Genomic DNA, 15,089 nt, shown 5'->3' on the forward strand with positions numbered 1-15,089 from the left:
GCTAAAGTGTCTAAAGTTTAGTCAGGCTGAGGGGACCTTTAGGGCTGTCTGGGTCAGAGGGCAGCACCAGCTTCCCTTGCTCTCCAGGAACCAGGTCTCAAAGTTCCCGACTGGCCATCTCTTAGCAGGTGGCTGCTTTGTCAGGGGACACACAGACTAGCTGGTGGAGGAACTTGAATTTCAGTGTGCATCCAGGTGGAGAGGATTCCCTGGTTCCGTGATGCTCCGGAGGGGTGAGTCCTTGCAGTTTTCTGGCTCTGTCTCCACCCGGAGAGGAGAGCACTCACCTACTAGAGCAAATCCAAGAAACGTTTTCAGCTCAGAGATGGTTCCATACAACTTCACAGGAGGGTGGAATGGGGAAGGTGGAATGGGGAGGGTGGAAGGGACTCTTGTAGCCCAAAGATAACCGAGGGGCCCTGGGCACCCCCTAGTAGAAATTACCATCATAATAAGCTGAACTGATAAGGGCAGCCAGCAGCACAGAGGAAAATGGAAATCTTGGCTGGCATTTCAGCTCGCCTAAGGAACCATGCTTCTCTCAGAAGGCAAGGTGACCTGACCTTAAAATCCAGGCCTCGGAAGTAGGAGATGAAGGTATTTCATTTTCCCCTTTAAGGCTTTGATGTTTTCCACATAAAAATGTAAAAGACCCAGCTCCTTCCCCTGAAGCTTCTTAGCAAAGTCGTGGGCTTTTAGAAAAGACAAAGGCCTGGGGGTGGGTAGTGTCTAAGGAGCAGTGCCCTGAGGCCTCTCTTTCCCCTTTCCAGAGCTTGAGGATTTTTAAAAATGTTCCTTCCCCAAAACGCCCCACCCCCTCCTTCCCCCACCGATCCTTCTTCTTTCCTCCAAAGTAGGAACGGACGGCTACCCCTCAGGCCAGGCCCTGCTACCCATCTTTCCTGAATCCCAAATCCTCCAAATACCAAGCTTCGCTCCTTTTGGCCCTGCCTGGTGTGCGGAGGGAGCTCCTTTGGCCACACGGTGGCGCGCGCGAGCCTTCCACAGCCGGACGCCCCCCCCCCCCCCCGCCCCCCTTCCCTTCCCTCCGCGTCCCAGCGCAGGAGGAGCCGCGCCCCCGACCTTCCCCGGCGGAATAGCGGGGGGCGCACCTCCAGGGCCCGGGATGCTGTAGAGTCACTGCAGCGTCCGGCCGGCGCGGGAGGGGCGACCGGCTGCAGGGGGGGCCCCTCCGGGTTTCCAGGCTCCTCCTCCTACCGGTCCAGACCACCCCCAACCCCCCCCCCCCCCCCATTCCCCCACGGCTCCACTCCGCGAATCCACGGCTTCCCCCAGCAGCAGCCCAGGAGCGGCGGAGGGCGCAGCAGAGGCGACCGGAGGAGCGCAGCCGGCAGCCCCGGAGGTGCCGCGGGGTCCGGAGAGGAGAGAAGCGACCAGGGGAAGACCGGCGCCCGCGTGTGTGTGCCAGATTGTGGGGGGCGACCGTCTCGAATTAGGGCGCAGGAGGAGCGGTCAGGGGCACCGGGGCGGGGCGCCCCCCTCCGCGCCCCTCGCCATGGACTTGCGCGCAGTTGGGACGCGCCTCGGCGGCGGCGCGCGAGAGGCGGCCGGGCCCCGGAGGCGCGCGGGGATGGCGAGGTAGGATGGCCGCCCAGCGCGAGCCTCGTCGCCCCAGCCCCGCGGCTCCCGGGCGGCGGCGCCGCTGACTCGCCCCGGAGCGAGCGCGCAGGGTGTGGGCGGAGGCGGCCCCGCTGCGCCCGCGCCTTGGGGAGTCGCTGCTTTGCCTCTCGCACCCGCTCGCACCTGCCACCCGCGCGGACACCATGTCGAAGGCGGCCGGAGGCGGGGCGGCGGCGGCGGCGGAAAGTTGTCCCCCGGCCCCGGCCGGCCCGCCTGCCGCCGTGGAGGACCTGTCCAAAGTGTCGGACGAGGAGCTGCTGCAGTGGAGCAAGGAGGAGCTGGTCCGCAGCCTGCGGCGCGCCGAGGCCGAGAAGGTGAGCGCGATGCTGGACCACAGCAACCTCATCCGCGAGGTGAACCGCCGCCTGCAGCTGCACCTGGGCGAGATCCGCGGGCTCAAGGTGAGCGCGGGGCGGGGAGGGGAGCGGAGGGGAGGGGGAGGGAGGAGAGGGGAGGGGAGGTCCCACATTGTGGGGAGCAGCGGGGCACCCCGGGAGGTGGGGCCAGGCTAACTTTCCCTCCCTCCCTCCCTCCCTCCCTCCGTCCACAGGTGATCCTCCCCATTCTCCAGGTCAGCACCTCACCCTGTACCCCATCCCCGCCCTTTGCAAACTTTCACAAACTTTGGAGGCGTCGAGCTCTTGAGCTCTTTCCCATTGGGATGCCCAGCTGCGATCTCCCTCTTGGGGTCCGCTGTGGCGGGAGGAGGAGGAGTGGGCCCCCGGGATGCTGAGCGGCTGGGAGGAGGTGATGGGGACGCGGGATGCTTCGGGTCAGGTGCTGTGTGACATACCTGCAGGGGGAAGGCAAGCGAGGGAGCTGGTCTAGGGCATCTTCGCCCTTGGGGATGGGGCGGACGAAAAGGCTGCTGCGGCGCACGACCTCCCTGGCGGGCGGAGGGTGAGGACGAGGTGCCAGTGCCAGGGCGCGGGGCCGGGGGGGCGCGTTCCGGGGAAAGCTGCGGGCGCCGCCCTCGGAGCTGGCGGGTATCACCCGGAGCCTGAGAGCTTAAGCTCTGCCTTCACCGCGTTCTCTACCTGTTCCCGTGCCTTCCTTCTCCCCGGATTCGAATGGCGTCATCTGAGTGTGTCAGGCCCCCAGTACCCCCCTCCCCGTTTTATTTTAATTTAACCTTCTATGGTGGGAGCAGCAAAAGGACTCAGCATGGGAGGCGCAGGGTTTTGAAAGGTTACTCCGAGTGTCAGTGATGCTTGCTTTTTGAGCCAGGCAGCTCCATTCTCCACCCCCCCCCCCACCCCCCGCTTTGCTACTAGGAAAAAGAAAAGAAAAAGAAAAAGGAAAAACAGTATCTGTTCTCCCCAAACTTTCTTTTCTCCTTGGAGAGCTCTGCATGTGCCTGCAGTGTGCCTGCAGGCCGGCTGCCCCCCACCAGCGGCCTGGAGCCGCCCTGCGGGCGTGCACAAGGAGCGAGTTTCCTCTCCTGACTGCTGGTGCTGGTGCCTCCTGGTATTCCTTCCTCTCATTGTTCTGCTTTTGTTTATAGGAAGCCAGACTCAAACGCAATCACTGCAGGGACCTTAGGGAGCAAATTCCAGCAGGCACACGCTGTTCTTGTCCCCTTTCCACTCCCACCCACTGCTCAGGCTGCAGACACTTTCTCCATGGCCTAGCACCCCAGCCCTGGGATTCCAGGGCGGAGAGGAGGGGAGAGGAGGGGAGAGGAGGGAGAGGAGGGGGAGGAGCGGAATGCCAGGTCCGCACCTGCGTGCTGGACCCAGTCCAGGTGGGGTTGGTCCTTCCCCGAGGCCCCAACTGACTGTCATGTAGTCCCTAGAGTGGATGCCATTAAGAAGATCCCACGGTCAGAAAAATACCAAGGCTTTTTCTCCTTTGGCTTAATTCATCACTAATGGAGTATTTAGTATTTAAAGTACCAGACTCTTGTGAGATTAGACAGGCTAGGGTAGTGGGAATATCATCTCAGAGGTGGGTTTGTATTTAAAGACCTCATTTGCCAGGAGGATGAGTTTGGTTCATTCATTTCTCAGAACCTCATTTTACTCATCAGTAAAATGCTACGATAATTATTATCTCCAGACATCAAAAATACAATTAAACTACAGGACAACCATCATTCAGAACTACTGGAAATCTAGCTGAATGGCAGTCCTACAACCAAGGATTTTAAGAAGAAGCCACATTGACACTAGTAGGAGGGGTGGAGACCCAACAGCCTGGTCCACACTCAGGTGTCACCCAGGAAAAAAATTGGAAGGTATATCTCAGCTTCAGAGATGCCCAGAGTAACGAGAGGTCCCAGCCCCACACCAGAACGTCCCAGCCCAGAGTTCCAATTCTGGGAAGAGAGAGCCACATAACTTCTGGCTGTAAAGTGCAGCAGGGATTTTGGCTGAGTGAGAAAGAGGGCTGCTGGAGTCCCAGGCAGTTTCTCTTAAAGGATCTAAACATGAATTTACTTGGATTCACTCCCTTTGAGTTCCAACACTAGGGAAGCAGCTGGAAAGGCACAAGGGACATCCAGGAAGTAACTACCGTATTTTTCGGACCATAAGACGCACTTTTTCCCCCCAAAAGTGGGGGGGAAAAGTCCCTGCGTCTTATGGTCCAAATATAGCCTACACATATTCTTTAAAAAAAAAGTTTTTTTACTTGCCCGGCTCTGTGTGGTCTCTGTGTGCTTGCTCGGGTCTAAAATGGTTCTAAATGCTGCTGTTTACTTTACAGGGTTGATTACATGTGTTTATGACTGTGATGTTGGGTTTTAATGCACATAAAATATTTTAGGACACTATTTGTTTCAGCATCTTTTTTTCTTCATTTCCCTTCTCTAAAAACTGGTGCGTCTTATGGTCCGGAGCGTCTTATGGTCCGAAAAATACGGTATATTGTCCGGCATCCAGGCGAGAGCTGGAGGGACAGCTTTCTTCCAGATAGAAGTGCTGGCAGAAGCTATTGTGCCTTTTCTGAGCCCTTCCCCCATAGACCTGGCAGGCAGGTATCAAATCCGAGTCTCTCATCAACCTGACTATCATTGTTTGTCCTGCCCTGGTGATTTCCTGAGAGACCCTGCCCCACCAACTTTTGGGCCCACACAGGCTGTTTCCAGTGGTTTTTCCATGTGAATGGCCTGTCTTGGCTCACACTTCTGAGTTTTCTAAAATTTCTCAAATAAGCAGCATCTAGTCTTGGCATGCCCTGTACTGCTTTCTAAGTGTCCCCAGGGCCAGCACAAGTGGCAGTCAGCCTTGGTTTGCAGCTTGGCCACACCTGGGCACCTCCAAACCCAGAAGAGTGGCAGGTTTCTGCAGTCACTTTGTTGCTCATACCAGATGGCTCCTGGTAGAACACAGATGGTGGCCACCCTTGGCCTGCACCTTCTGGGAGGCTCCAGAGCCAGTGAGCCTGGTGGACAGCTTCAGACCACATCTAAGCACCACCCAACCACCTCCCCAAGTGACTCACACAAGTGTTGAACTCCGCGGGCATCAGAGCCCCTCTAAATTCCTGCTCCTTGGGTTGGGCCACTGCACTGCTGGTCCTCCATGATAGCTGCAGCCAATGCTTGCAGGTGATAGGCCTGGGGGTCAATCCCTCCCATTGATGTGCCAACAGTAATCAAGGCTCAACTACAACAGGAGGGTGTACACAGCCCACAGGGGGAAGCACACCTGGAGTGCCCAGGTTAGGTGAATGGGGAGGCTGTGCCACAGGACCCCATAGGATACCTATTACATTAGGCTATTCTACCAAGCCTGCGAGATATAGCAGCTCTACGTAATACATAGAAACAAACACAGGGAGGTTGCCAAAATAAGGAGACAAATGTCCCAAATAAAGGAAAAGAACAAAACTCCAGAAAGAGAACTAAACAAGATGGATAGAAATAATCTATTAGATGCAGAGTTCAAAACACTAGTTGAAAGGCTGCTCAACGAACTTAAGGAAAGAGTAGATGAACTTAGTCAGAACTTTATCAGTATAAAATAGTACACGGAAACCATAAGAAAGAACCAGTCAGAAATGAAGGATACATTAATTGAAATGAAGAATAAATTAAGGGGAATCAACAGTAGAGTGGATGAAGCCAAGAATCAGAACAACAATTTGGAATATTAGAAAGCAAAAAACACTCAATCAGAATAGCAAAAAGGAAAAAGAAAAAAAAAAATGAGGATAGTGTAAAGAGCCTTTGGGACAACTTTAAGGATTCTAATATTTGCTTCATGGGGGTGCTGGAAGGAGAGAGCAAGAAATTGAAAACCTATTTAAAAAAAATAGTGACGGTAAACTTCCCCAATCTGGTGAAGGAAATAGACATTCAAGTCCAGGAAGCACAGAGAATCCCAAACAAGATGAATCCAAAGAGGCTCACACCAAGAAACATCATAATTAAAATGCAAAATTTTAAACACAGAGGGAGAATCTTAAAAGCAGCAAAAGAAAAGTAGTTACTTACCTACAAGGGAGCTCCCATAAGATTGTCAGCTAACTTCTCAACTGAAATTTTGCAGGCTAGAAGGGTTTGGCAATAAATATTCAAAGTGATGAAAAGTAAGGACCTATGCAATGTTGCACTCTTGTATCTATGTTTTTCTCCTGCTCCCTTCTTCAATCTCTAAAAATTAATAAACCTACTTGGCTAGCATGGCTCAATATTTGAGCATTGATCTATGAATCAGGAGGTCATGGTTCAATTCCTAGTCAGGACACATGCCATTGTTTCTGGCTCAAACCCTAGTGTTTGGTGTGCAGGAGGCGGCTGACAAATGATTTTCATCATTTCTTTCTCTCTCTCTCTCTCTCTCTCTCTCTCTCTCTCTCTCTCTCTCTCTCTCTCTCTCTCTCTTCATTACTTTCTCCAGTAGATATATACTTAAAAGTAAGTAAACTATTCTTATAATTAAATAAAAAAAAAGCAAGGACCTATAGCCAGATTACTCTACCCAGCAAAGCTATCAGTGAGAATCAAAAGGCATATAAAGAGCTTCCCAGACAAGAAAAAGCTAAAAGAGTTCATCGCCATAAACCAGTATTACATGAAATGTCAGTTAAAGGGTCTTCTTATAAGAAGAAGAAGATTAGGGAAAAGATTTAAAAAACATGAAGAATAAAATGTCAATAAATACATATCTATCAACAATTGAATCTAAAATAACAAAATAAACAAGCAGAACAGAAACAGACTCATAGATACAGTGAACATTTTGACAGTTGCCAGAAGAAATGGGTGTTGGGGCAATGGGTGAAAAAGGTGAGGGGATTAAGAAGTACGAATTGGTAGTAACAGAATAATGATGGGATATAAAGTACAGCACAGAGAATATAGTCCATAATCTAACCAGTATGTATGATGTCAGATGGCTATGGGATTTATTGGGATGATCACTTAGTAAGTTATATAATGTCTAATCACTGGGGGTACACCTGAAACTAATATTATATTGTATGTCAACTGGTGATTAAAAAATAAAATTATTTTAAAAAATAACCATTTCCTAGGGGGTTGTGACAATAAGTTATGATAAAGTAGGGGAAGACTTAACAATGGACTTGACTACAAAAAATGGTAGTTATTCTCACCAGGAGAGAACACATCTCCAGGATCCCAGTTGCTTAGGCAAAGTTGAAAAAGAAAAAGTGTGATTTATAACCCTCCAATTTAATCTTCCAGGGTATGAACAATAACGTGACTTGGAAGAGTTTTAAATTTATTAGTCAATTAATAATACGGCACATTGACATAATAGCTCAGAAATACTTGAACGTTCTTTTAACTTGTGTGGATTGACTGTGTATGTGTAATCACTGTGTGCACGGTGGTGATGGTGGTTGTGGGGGGTGGTCTTTATCCTCTGGCCTCATTCAGAAAAACACTTATTAGTCCAGTTAAAAGTGGTCACACTCCAAGTAGGAACATCTCCTGGTGGCCTAGCTTTGTGACCTGGCATTAAAAGACTTCCCATCCCACCTCATTATCAAGTTAAAAAATGATGGGGTCTGGTTACATTCTGACATAGCCTCTACTCTTCCTTCCCACCATCCCTGAAGCTGCAAGGTGGTATCTGCAAGACCTCTAACCCACCTCTCAAGAGGCTGTTTTAGACCCTGCTCAGAGGTCAATCATCTCCCTTCTCTTCACCATCTTGGCTCAGAGCTTTCCTCATCTATTAATGCGGTTGGCTGAATACTTCTGGAAGGAAGATTTTTTTTCCTTTTTCTTTTGATGTTTGGGATTCTCAAGTGAGGACTAAATTTTAGGGTAATTAAAGCCATAACACTTTTTCTTTTTTTTTTTTTTATGCCCTTTGTGAGTTGTCTTTGAAATTAGATCTATATATTTTCAAAGCTGCTAGGTGTCCTTTTAGCAGTAGACTTAGGGAGATGCGAGCATCAGTTCTTTTTCTTTGAGGGGCCTGTGACTCTGTCCAGTCACTGCCTGACTTGTTTGTATTTAAACATTTGAGAGGCAGTGCAGTATGGGGCAGTGAAAAGACAAAGGATTTGGAGTCTGCAATCTGGGTAGCTTGGGCAAACTGTTAACTTCTTTGAGTCTCACTATTCCCATCTGCTAAGTGGGGATACTGATACACAGGTGAAGAAATGCCAGCGAGGTTAAATAGCTTTCTTAAGGCCATACTGATATAAATGTTCAACATAGGCTGATGTTCTTTTCTTTGGCTAGTTGACATTCTCTGGTTAGAATATGTGCTACTGGAATGGGTGGAGGGAAGAGATTAGGGTTCTGATGTTATAAGGAACTGTATTTCTGAGAAGCACATTGTTCATTGCTGACCATGTACCAACACTCAAGCTGCTATGACCTGGCATTTTAGGAAGCGGGGGTGGGTTTGGGGGAAGTGGATCTTGGCAGCACATTAATTTCCCCCTTGCTCCCCAAAACACTGATTTCCCATCCTGCAATGATGAAAAATAACAAAAACAATTCTACTTTAACCACAGGTACATTACTTGAGAGTCCTATGAATAAAATTTTGGGTTGTGTGCTATAAGATGGTTTAATCTTTTAAAAGTCCATTTTAAACAGAAGGATAATGTCTGGTGGCACATGGGAACGTTACAAGAACACTTCATGTTTTGTTTTGTTTTTAAATAAATCTTTATTGTTCATATTATTACAAAAGTTCGTCATTTCCCCCCCTCCACCAAGTTCCCACTCACCCTCTCCCCCCCCCCATTGTCCTCATCCATAGGTGCACAGTTTATGTTCAGTCTTTTCCCGCACCCCCCACTCCTCTTTTCCCCGAGAATTGTCAGTCACTCTCCTTCCATACCTCTGATTCTATTATATTCTACAGTTAATATTGTTCATCAGGTTTTTTAATTCCCTTGGTTTTTAGATTCACTTGTTGATAGTTACATATTTGTTGTTCATAATCTTTATTTTCTTCCTCTTCCTAAAGAACCCCCTTCAGCAATTCATATAATTCTGGTTTGGCAGTTATGAACTCCTTTAGCTTTTTTTAAAAGAAAGCCCAAGTCTTAATGTGGCAGATTTGAAGAAGCTGGCTCACAAGGTTGTTATCAAGCTGGTTGCTTAACTGTCTGTTCATCAGAAGGCAAAGAAAGTAGCTCAGCATTGAAGAGTAAATACTGTTCTCAGGAAAACTAATAGTAATAGGAAGAAGGAGCTGTGCTGAAGGAAAGGGAATGGGCCAATACCCATCCTTTCTCCCCCAGCTGGAACTGAGAAGTATTTGTTTCACTCCATTTGGAAAGGGCATTAACTCCTTGAAGCCTGCGGTAGTACAAGCCCTGTTTACTTCCCAGTTCTGGAGAAATCAGAAATAGTTGTAGGATAGTCAGCGGGAAAGTATTTTCAGTTGGAAATTTTGTTACAGTTAGAAGAACATGACTTAAAATTTCTATGAAATGACAGGATTGAACTAAATGTGGAATAGTTTTTGAAGCTTAGAAAGGTTAATTTTGTTTAGTATTATTTTCTCAGAATGTCCACAGCTTCTGATTTCCCTTAAAAAGCATCAGTGACAAGGGATAATTTATTCTCTTACCAACATGGCAGTAGCTAGAGCTCTATCCTGTTTGAACACAGTCTAGGGCTTTAGAGAGTTGGTTAGTCCGTAAACACATATTGTTTACTCTATGCAAAGCACCCTGCCAGATGTGTCAGATATGCAAATAAGAACATTGGGATGAACCCTGGTCTCCAGAAGCTAAGATATCTACCTTAAAAAAAAAAAAAAAGTCCTCTAGCTAGTGTATCTTATAGGCAGTAAGCGAAGAGTGGGAAAATTCTTTCATTCATTCATTCCTGGTGCTGCTGTACTCCAGGTGTCGTTCTAGGGTTGGGGGAGTCTTCTTAGAGGAATTTCTCCTTTTATAAGTTCATATAAGGGAGAGGATCATATTTTCTAATTAGAAAACTAGACAAAATCAGGGTTCAGAGTGAGCGGACCAAGAGGAAGTTAAAGGTGGCCAATGGTTCATTCATTTTCCCTGGCAAAGGGGAGGTGATGTGCAGGGTTATAAAAGGGTTCATATGCAGGAGAGACAGAACCTGCAGGGAGTGTTTTTGGACACCAGTCTGGCCAAAGACAGCTTGGACTGGAGCAGGTGTAGGAATGGGGAAGACCAAAGGACAGAGGCAGGCCAAGAGAAGGAGGCCAGGTGAGAAGTTTTTGGCACTACCAGAAAGTGGCATTGAGAAGCAAAGGATTGGATGGTTGTTAGAGACAAGGAAATAGGCGACGGTGATGCCAAGAGTTGGCAGTGGAGTTGACCACTAAGCTGCACAGATCCTCTTCTTCCTCAGGCCTTGAGCATCATTTTTGGAGATGCAGGGCATGGTTGACAGATGTTTTCTAGTTTGTTTGTTTATTTATTTATTTATTTATTTATTTTAAAATATATTTTATTGATTTTTCACAGAGAGGAAGGGAGAGGGATAGAGAGCTAGAAACATCGATGAGAGAGAATCATCGACCAGCTGCCTCCTGCACACCCCCCACTGGGAATGTGCCCGCAACCAATGTACATGCCCTTGACCGGAATCGAACCCGGGACCTTTTCAGTCCACAGACCGACGCTCTACCACTGAGCCAAACCGGTTTCGGCTCTAGTTTATTTTTAAGTCAGTAGCAGGGAAAGTATTGGAATCAATCTGAATTTAAGAGAATTAAGGCCCCACTAGAGCACCTCTGGTTCTGGATTAGACAGCAGTCACAAGGCCCGAAGTTTCCGGGCTTTGTAAAACTGGGGAAGTCTTAAGTAGCCACTCAGGTCGCACCCCCACCAAACCATGGTGCTTTAAGAAACTGTTACCCCTTTTATATTGTATGTGTGAATGGAGCATAAACGGGGACTTCTCAATTAATATTTAAATTCCTGGGTTTCAGCTATCTACAGTTGAAGCATCCATCTTGTATGAAAACTGCTGTTTGAAATTTTAACCCTGCTATTTGGCTTCTGTAAATTTAACCTTCCCCAGACAAGGTTATCAGTGCTGGTGCCAGGCCAGGCTTCTGGTTGAGGTCTCAAAGCCCCAGCACACAGGGGCTCTTTAAGAACTTGCAAAAGGGGGCCGGAAACACTGCATATTTGGGAGACAAAGAAGGCAAAATCATATAAATAGGAAGAATTCCTGCATGTTAGGGCCCAGAATTTGAAAGACATTTTCCTCTGGACCTGTGCATAATAAATGTAACTCCATTTCTCTAAGAATTGCTTTGTTCTTCTTCGGTTTTCTGTAACACAGTGGGGGCGCGGAGCTCTGAATGCACAGAAGTGAACAGAATAGATGGTGCAGTGGAAGTGAGCGGGAGTCTTCACTCATGACCAGTTTGATGAGGATGAAGACATGACTAATAGCCACACTCAACCATATGTCCCTCAACCATATGTGATTACAAATTGTAATAAATGCAACAGAGGCGAAGACTAAGGGATAATGGTAGAGCATTGGGGGCAGTGGTCAAGGAGAGCCTCTATGGGAAGTAACAAAGTAAGACCTAAGGGTTATGTAAAAGGCTGGGGGAAGCATTCCAAGTGAAGGAGGGGAAGGGCTTGTCCCTCGTGGTCCAGAACCAGGGTATCTTGGTGGGGCTCAGTGCATGATGCGAAGAGGATGTTCTCACCTTCTCCACTGCTACCATATGCCAAAGCCACCATCATCTCCCTCTATCCGGACCAGCCTAGTAGCTTCCTAGCTGGTCTGTGGGCTTCCATCTTGGTCTGTCTCCCTCTCTTCTATCCGCCTCCCTCTACCCCCCAGCTAATCTGTTGTTCACACAAAACTGTGGTGATTCTTTACAAATTGAATCCTATCATGTCGTTCCTCTATCCTCTGCTCACCAATTCAGAGTCCTCCCCATGGCTGACGAGGCCCTGCATTCCCTGGCCCTGATACCTCTCAGACCTCTTTTCCACCTTGCCCTCCTTTCTCTCCTCACTGGAGCCACATTTGACTCAGGGCTTTTATACTTGGCATTTTCTTTGCCTGGGGTCATCTCTCAAATGCTTACTTCTTCATTTCACTCAGGCCTTTGCTGAGATGCCTCTTCATTCTCCTCCTTCCTCCTCCTCCTCCTCTTCCTCCTCCTCCTCCTCCTCCTCCTCCTCCTCCTCTTCCTCCTCCTTCTTGTTTAAAGGTATTCTTTAATCTGCTTTAATTTTCTTCCCAGCACTTTCCTCTATAGGACATTATGTTCTGTATTTGCTTTTTGCTAGTCTTCCCCATTAGAATGAAAGCTGTAGGATGTCAGGGTCTTGTTGCACATCAGCTGGATCTGTGTCTGGCTCATAATAGGTGCTTATTAAATATTTGTGAATGAATCAGTGACTCACCATTCATGTTGGAGAAGCAGGCAGGCCCAGAAGCCTGGGGGCCTCATGAGGACTTGAAAGATTTTGCACTTTATCCTAAGGGCAGTGTATTAAGGGCTTTTAGCATAGGAGTGATGAGATGAGATACATTTTGGAGCTAGATTTCAGAAGTCTCATTGAGCTCAGGAGTGGCAGGCAAGGGAGAAGGAGGCACAAGGACAGGTTCTTATGAAGAACAACAGGACGGATGGAGGTGGCATTTGCCAAGAGGTGCAGTTTGGGGAGGGCAGTCTGAACATGAGCTCAGCATTGCTGTGTTTCATGTGTGGAGCCTGGGAGATGAGTGGGGGTGTGGCCAGTGGCTGGTTGGACTTGCAGGACTGAAGTGCCCCCAGAGGGCAGTTGTGCTGTTCCTTCTGGCGGGGGGAATTGGGGCAGGAATTCCATGCTATGGCCTGAAAGCCTAGGCAGTGCCTGTTTGGGAGATAAAAGGCCTTTTAAATATGTCACAAGTCAGGAGCAGCCATCTCTCTTCCTTGAAGGTGGGACAGGAGAGCAGATTTTTAAAATTTCATTTTTTTTTTTAAAGGATTCTCTGTTAATGAAAAACTGCTCACTAATACTGAATGGATGACCTTGGAAGAGACAAACTTGGCAAGGTCTAGTGTTTTCTCCTGTAAAAGAACCGTCATAATCATGATCCCCTAAGTGTTTTGGTGAATATTAGATGGGATAATACACGGAAAGCAGTAGACAGGGAGCACAACTGATACCTATTATTTATTTTTATTTTTATTTTTATATATTTTATTGATTTTTTTACAGAGAGGAGGAGAGAGGGACAGAGAGCCAGAAACATCGATGAGAGAGAAACATCGATCAGCTGCCTCCTGCACACCCCACACTGGCGATGTGCCTGCCTGTAACCAAGGAACATGCCCCTGACTGGAATCGAACCTGGGACCCCTCAGTGCACAGGCAGACGCTCAATCCACTGAGCCAAACCTATTTTGGCGATACTTATTGTTTTTATTTTTACAAACTTGACGCTTCCTCCCCCCTCCCCTCCTCCCGTCACCGCAGGAAGAACTGGCCAGCTCTAGGCTGTCTCTCCTGAGTCTCACTAAGCCTGACGCAGCCTCAACGTGCAGGTTCCTGAGCGGCTGTCTCTCTCTCTCTCTCTTCCCAGGACATCAACCAGAAACTGCAGGAGGACAACCAGGAGCTACGGGACCTCTGCTGCTTCCTGGACGACGACCGGCAGAAAGGCAAGAGGGTGTCCCGGGAGTGGCAGAGACTGGGCCGCTTCACTGCGGGGGTGATGCACAAGGAGGTGGCCTTGTACCTGCAGAAGCTGAAGGAGCTGGAGGCGAAGCAGGAGGAGGTGGTGAAGGAGAATCTGGAGCTCAAGGAGCTGTGCGTGCTGCTGGACGAGGAGAAGGGCGCGGGCTGCGCGGGCAGCCGCTGCTCCATCGACAGCCAGGCCAGCTTGTGCCAGCTCACCGCCTCCTCCACCGCCCCCTACGTGCGGGACGTGGGCGACGGCAGCAGCACCTCCAGCGCGGGCAGCACCGACAGCCCCGACCACCACAAGCAGCAGCACGCGGGCGGCGGCGGCAGCCCCGAGCACCTGCAGAAGCTGCGGGCGGAGGGCAGCCCCGAGCACGCCGCCAAGCACAGGAGCACCAGCCCGGAGCACCTGCAGAAACCCAGGGCCTCCGGGGCCCCGGATCACCCCAAAGCACTCAAAGGACCCAGCCCCGAGCACCACAAACCCCTGGGCAAGGGCAGCCCCGAACAGCAGAGGCACCCGCCGCACCCGGGCAGCAGCCCGGAGACGCTGCCCAAGCACGTGCTGAGCGGGAGCCCCGAGCACTTCCAGAAGCACCGGGCCGGGGGCAGCCCCGAGCACGCCCGGCACAGCGGCGGGAGCCCGGAGCACCTGCAGAAACACGCCCTGGGCGGGAGCCTGGAGCACCTGCCCAGGGCCAGGGGCACCAGCCCCGAGCACCTCAAGCAGCATTACGCGGGGAGCCCAGACCACAAACACGTGGGTGGAGGCGGCGGCGGTGGCGGAGGCAGCAGGGAGGGCACCCTCCGGAGACAGGCGCAGGAGGAAGGGTCGCCCCATCACCGGAACGTCTACAGTGGCATGAACGGTGGGTCAGTACGTGCTGGGGATTGCTTTTGGCCGGGGCAGCTCCGGAGAGAGATCTGAATGAGAAAGGGCGGTCCCTACAGATTAGAATGTGCAGTCCCTGGCCAGGGGGTGGGCTGGGGGAGGAGCAAAGATTTGCCCTAATTCATGATGTGTGCTTCTTCCACTTGGTTGGTTTTAGTTTAAACAGGTATCAGTCAGCTTGGAGGAGGAGGAGGGGCGAGAGGAACAATAATTCCAGGGGTCGCTGACTAGTTGGGGTGAGATTTATGGGAAACTGAAGATGAAACCAGACCCAGTCTCTTAAGATTCTTCCGTCTTGAACTTGAGCATTTTCCTAGTTGTGTGCAGTCTCCTGCTGAGGCTCACTGGTGGAACAGGTGACTAAAAGGTTTTCTAATCCAATTGTAATAAACTAGAGGCCCAGTGCAGAAATTCATGCACAGGTGAGGTCCGGCTGGCCTGGCCCCAATCAGGGGCAGATCAGAACCAGGCCTGTCTAGAAGAG

At 49.6% G+C, this 15,089-nt stretch overlaps 1 protein-coding gene across 6 annotated transcripts in view; it reads left to right on the forward strand.

Moving 5' to 3' along the window:
- The first annotated feature begins 1,376 nt into the window (after positions 1–1,376).
- CCDC85A (coiled-coil domain containing 85A) overlaps positions 1,377–15,089 on the forward strand; it is a 160,072-nt gene continuing 146,359 nt past the window's right edge. For 2 of the 6 annotated variants that reach the window (XM_036435376.2, XM_036435377.2), the window contains exons 1-2: positions 1,383–2,042; positions 13,613–14,582. In XM_036435376.2, coding sequence (XP_036291269.1) covers positions 1,785–2,042; positions 13,613–14,582 — 1,228 coding nt within the window. In that variant the 5' untranslated portion in view covers positions 1,383–1,784. Of the gene's footprint in view, positions 2,043–13,612; positions 14,583–15,089 lie in introns of all 6 variants that reach the window. The other 4 variants (XM_036435372.2, XM_036435374.2, XM_036435373.2 and 1 more) reach the window with 4 other exon arrangements.

Source organism: Pipistrellus kuhlii, unplaced genomic scaffold, assembly GCF_014108245.1.
Source record: "Pipistrellus kuhlii isolate mPipKuh1 unplaced genomic scaffold, mPipKuh1.p scaffold_m20_p_13, whole genome shotgun sequence".
NCBI classification, from domain to species: Eukaryota; Metazoa; Chordata; class Mammalia; order Chiroptera; family Vespertilionidae; genus Pipistrellus; species Pipistrellus kuhlii.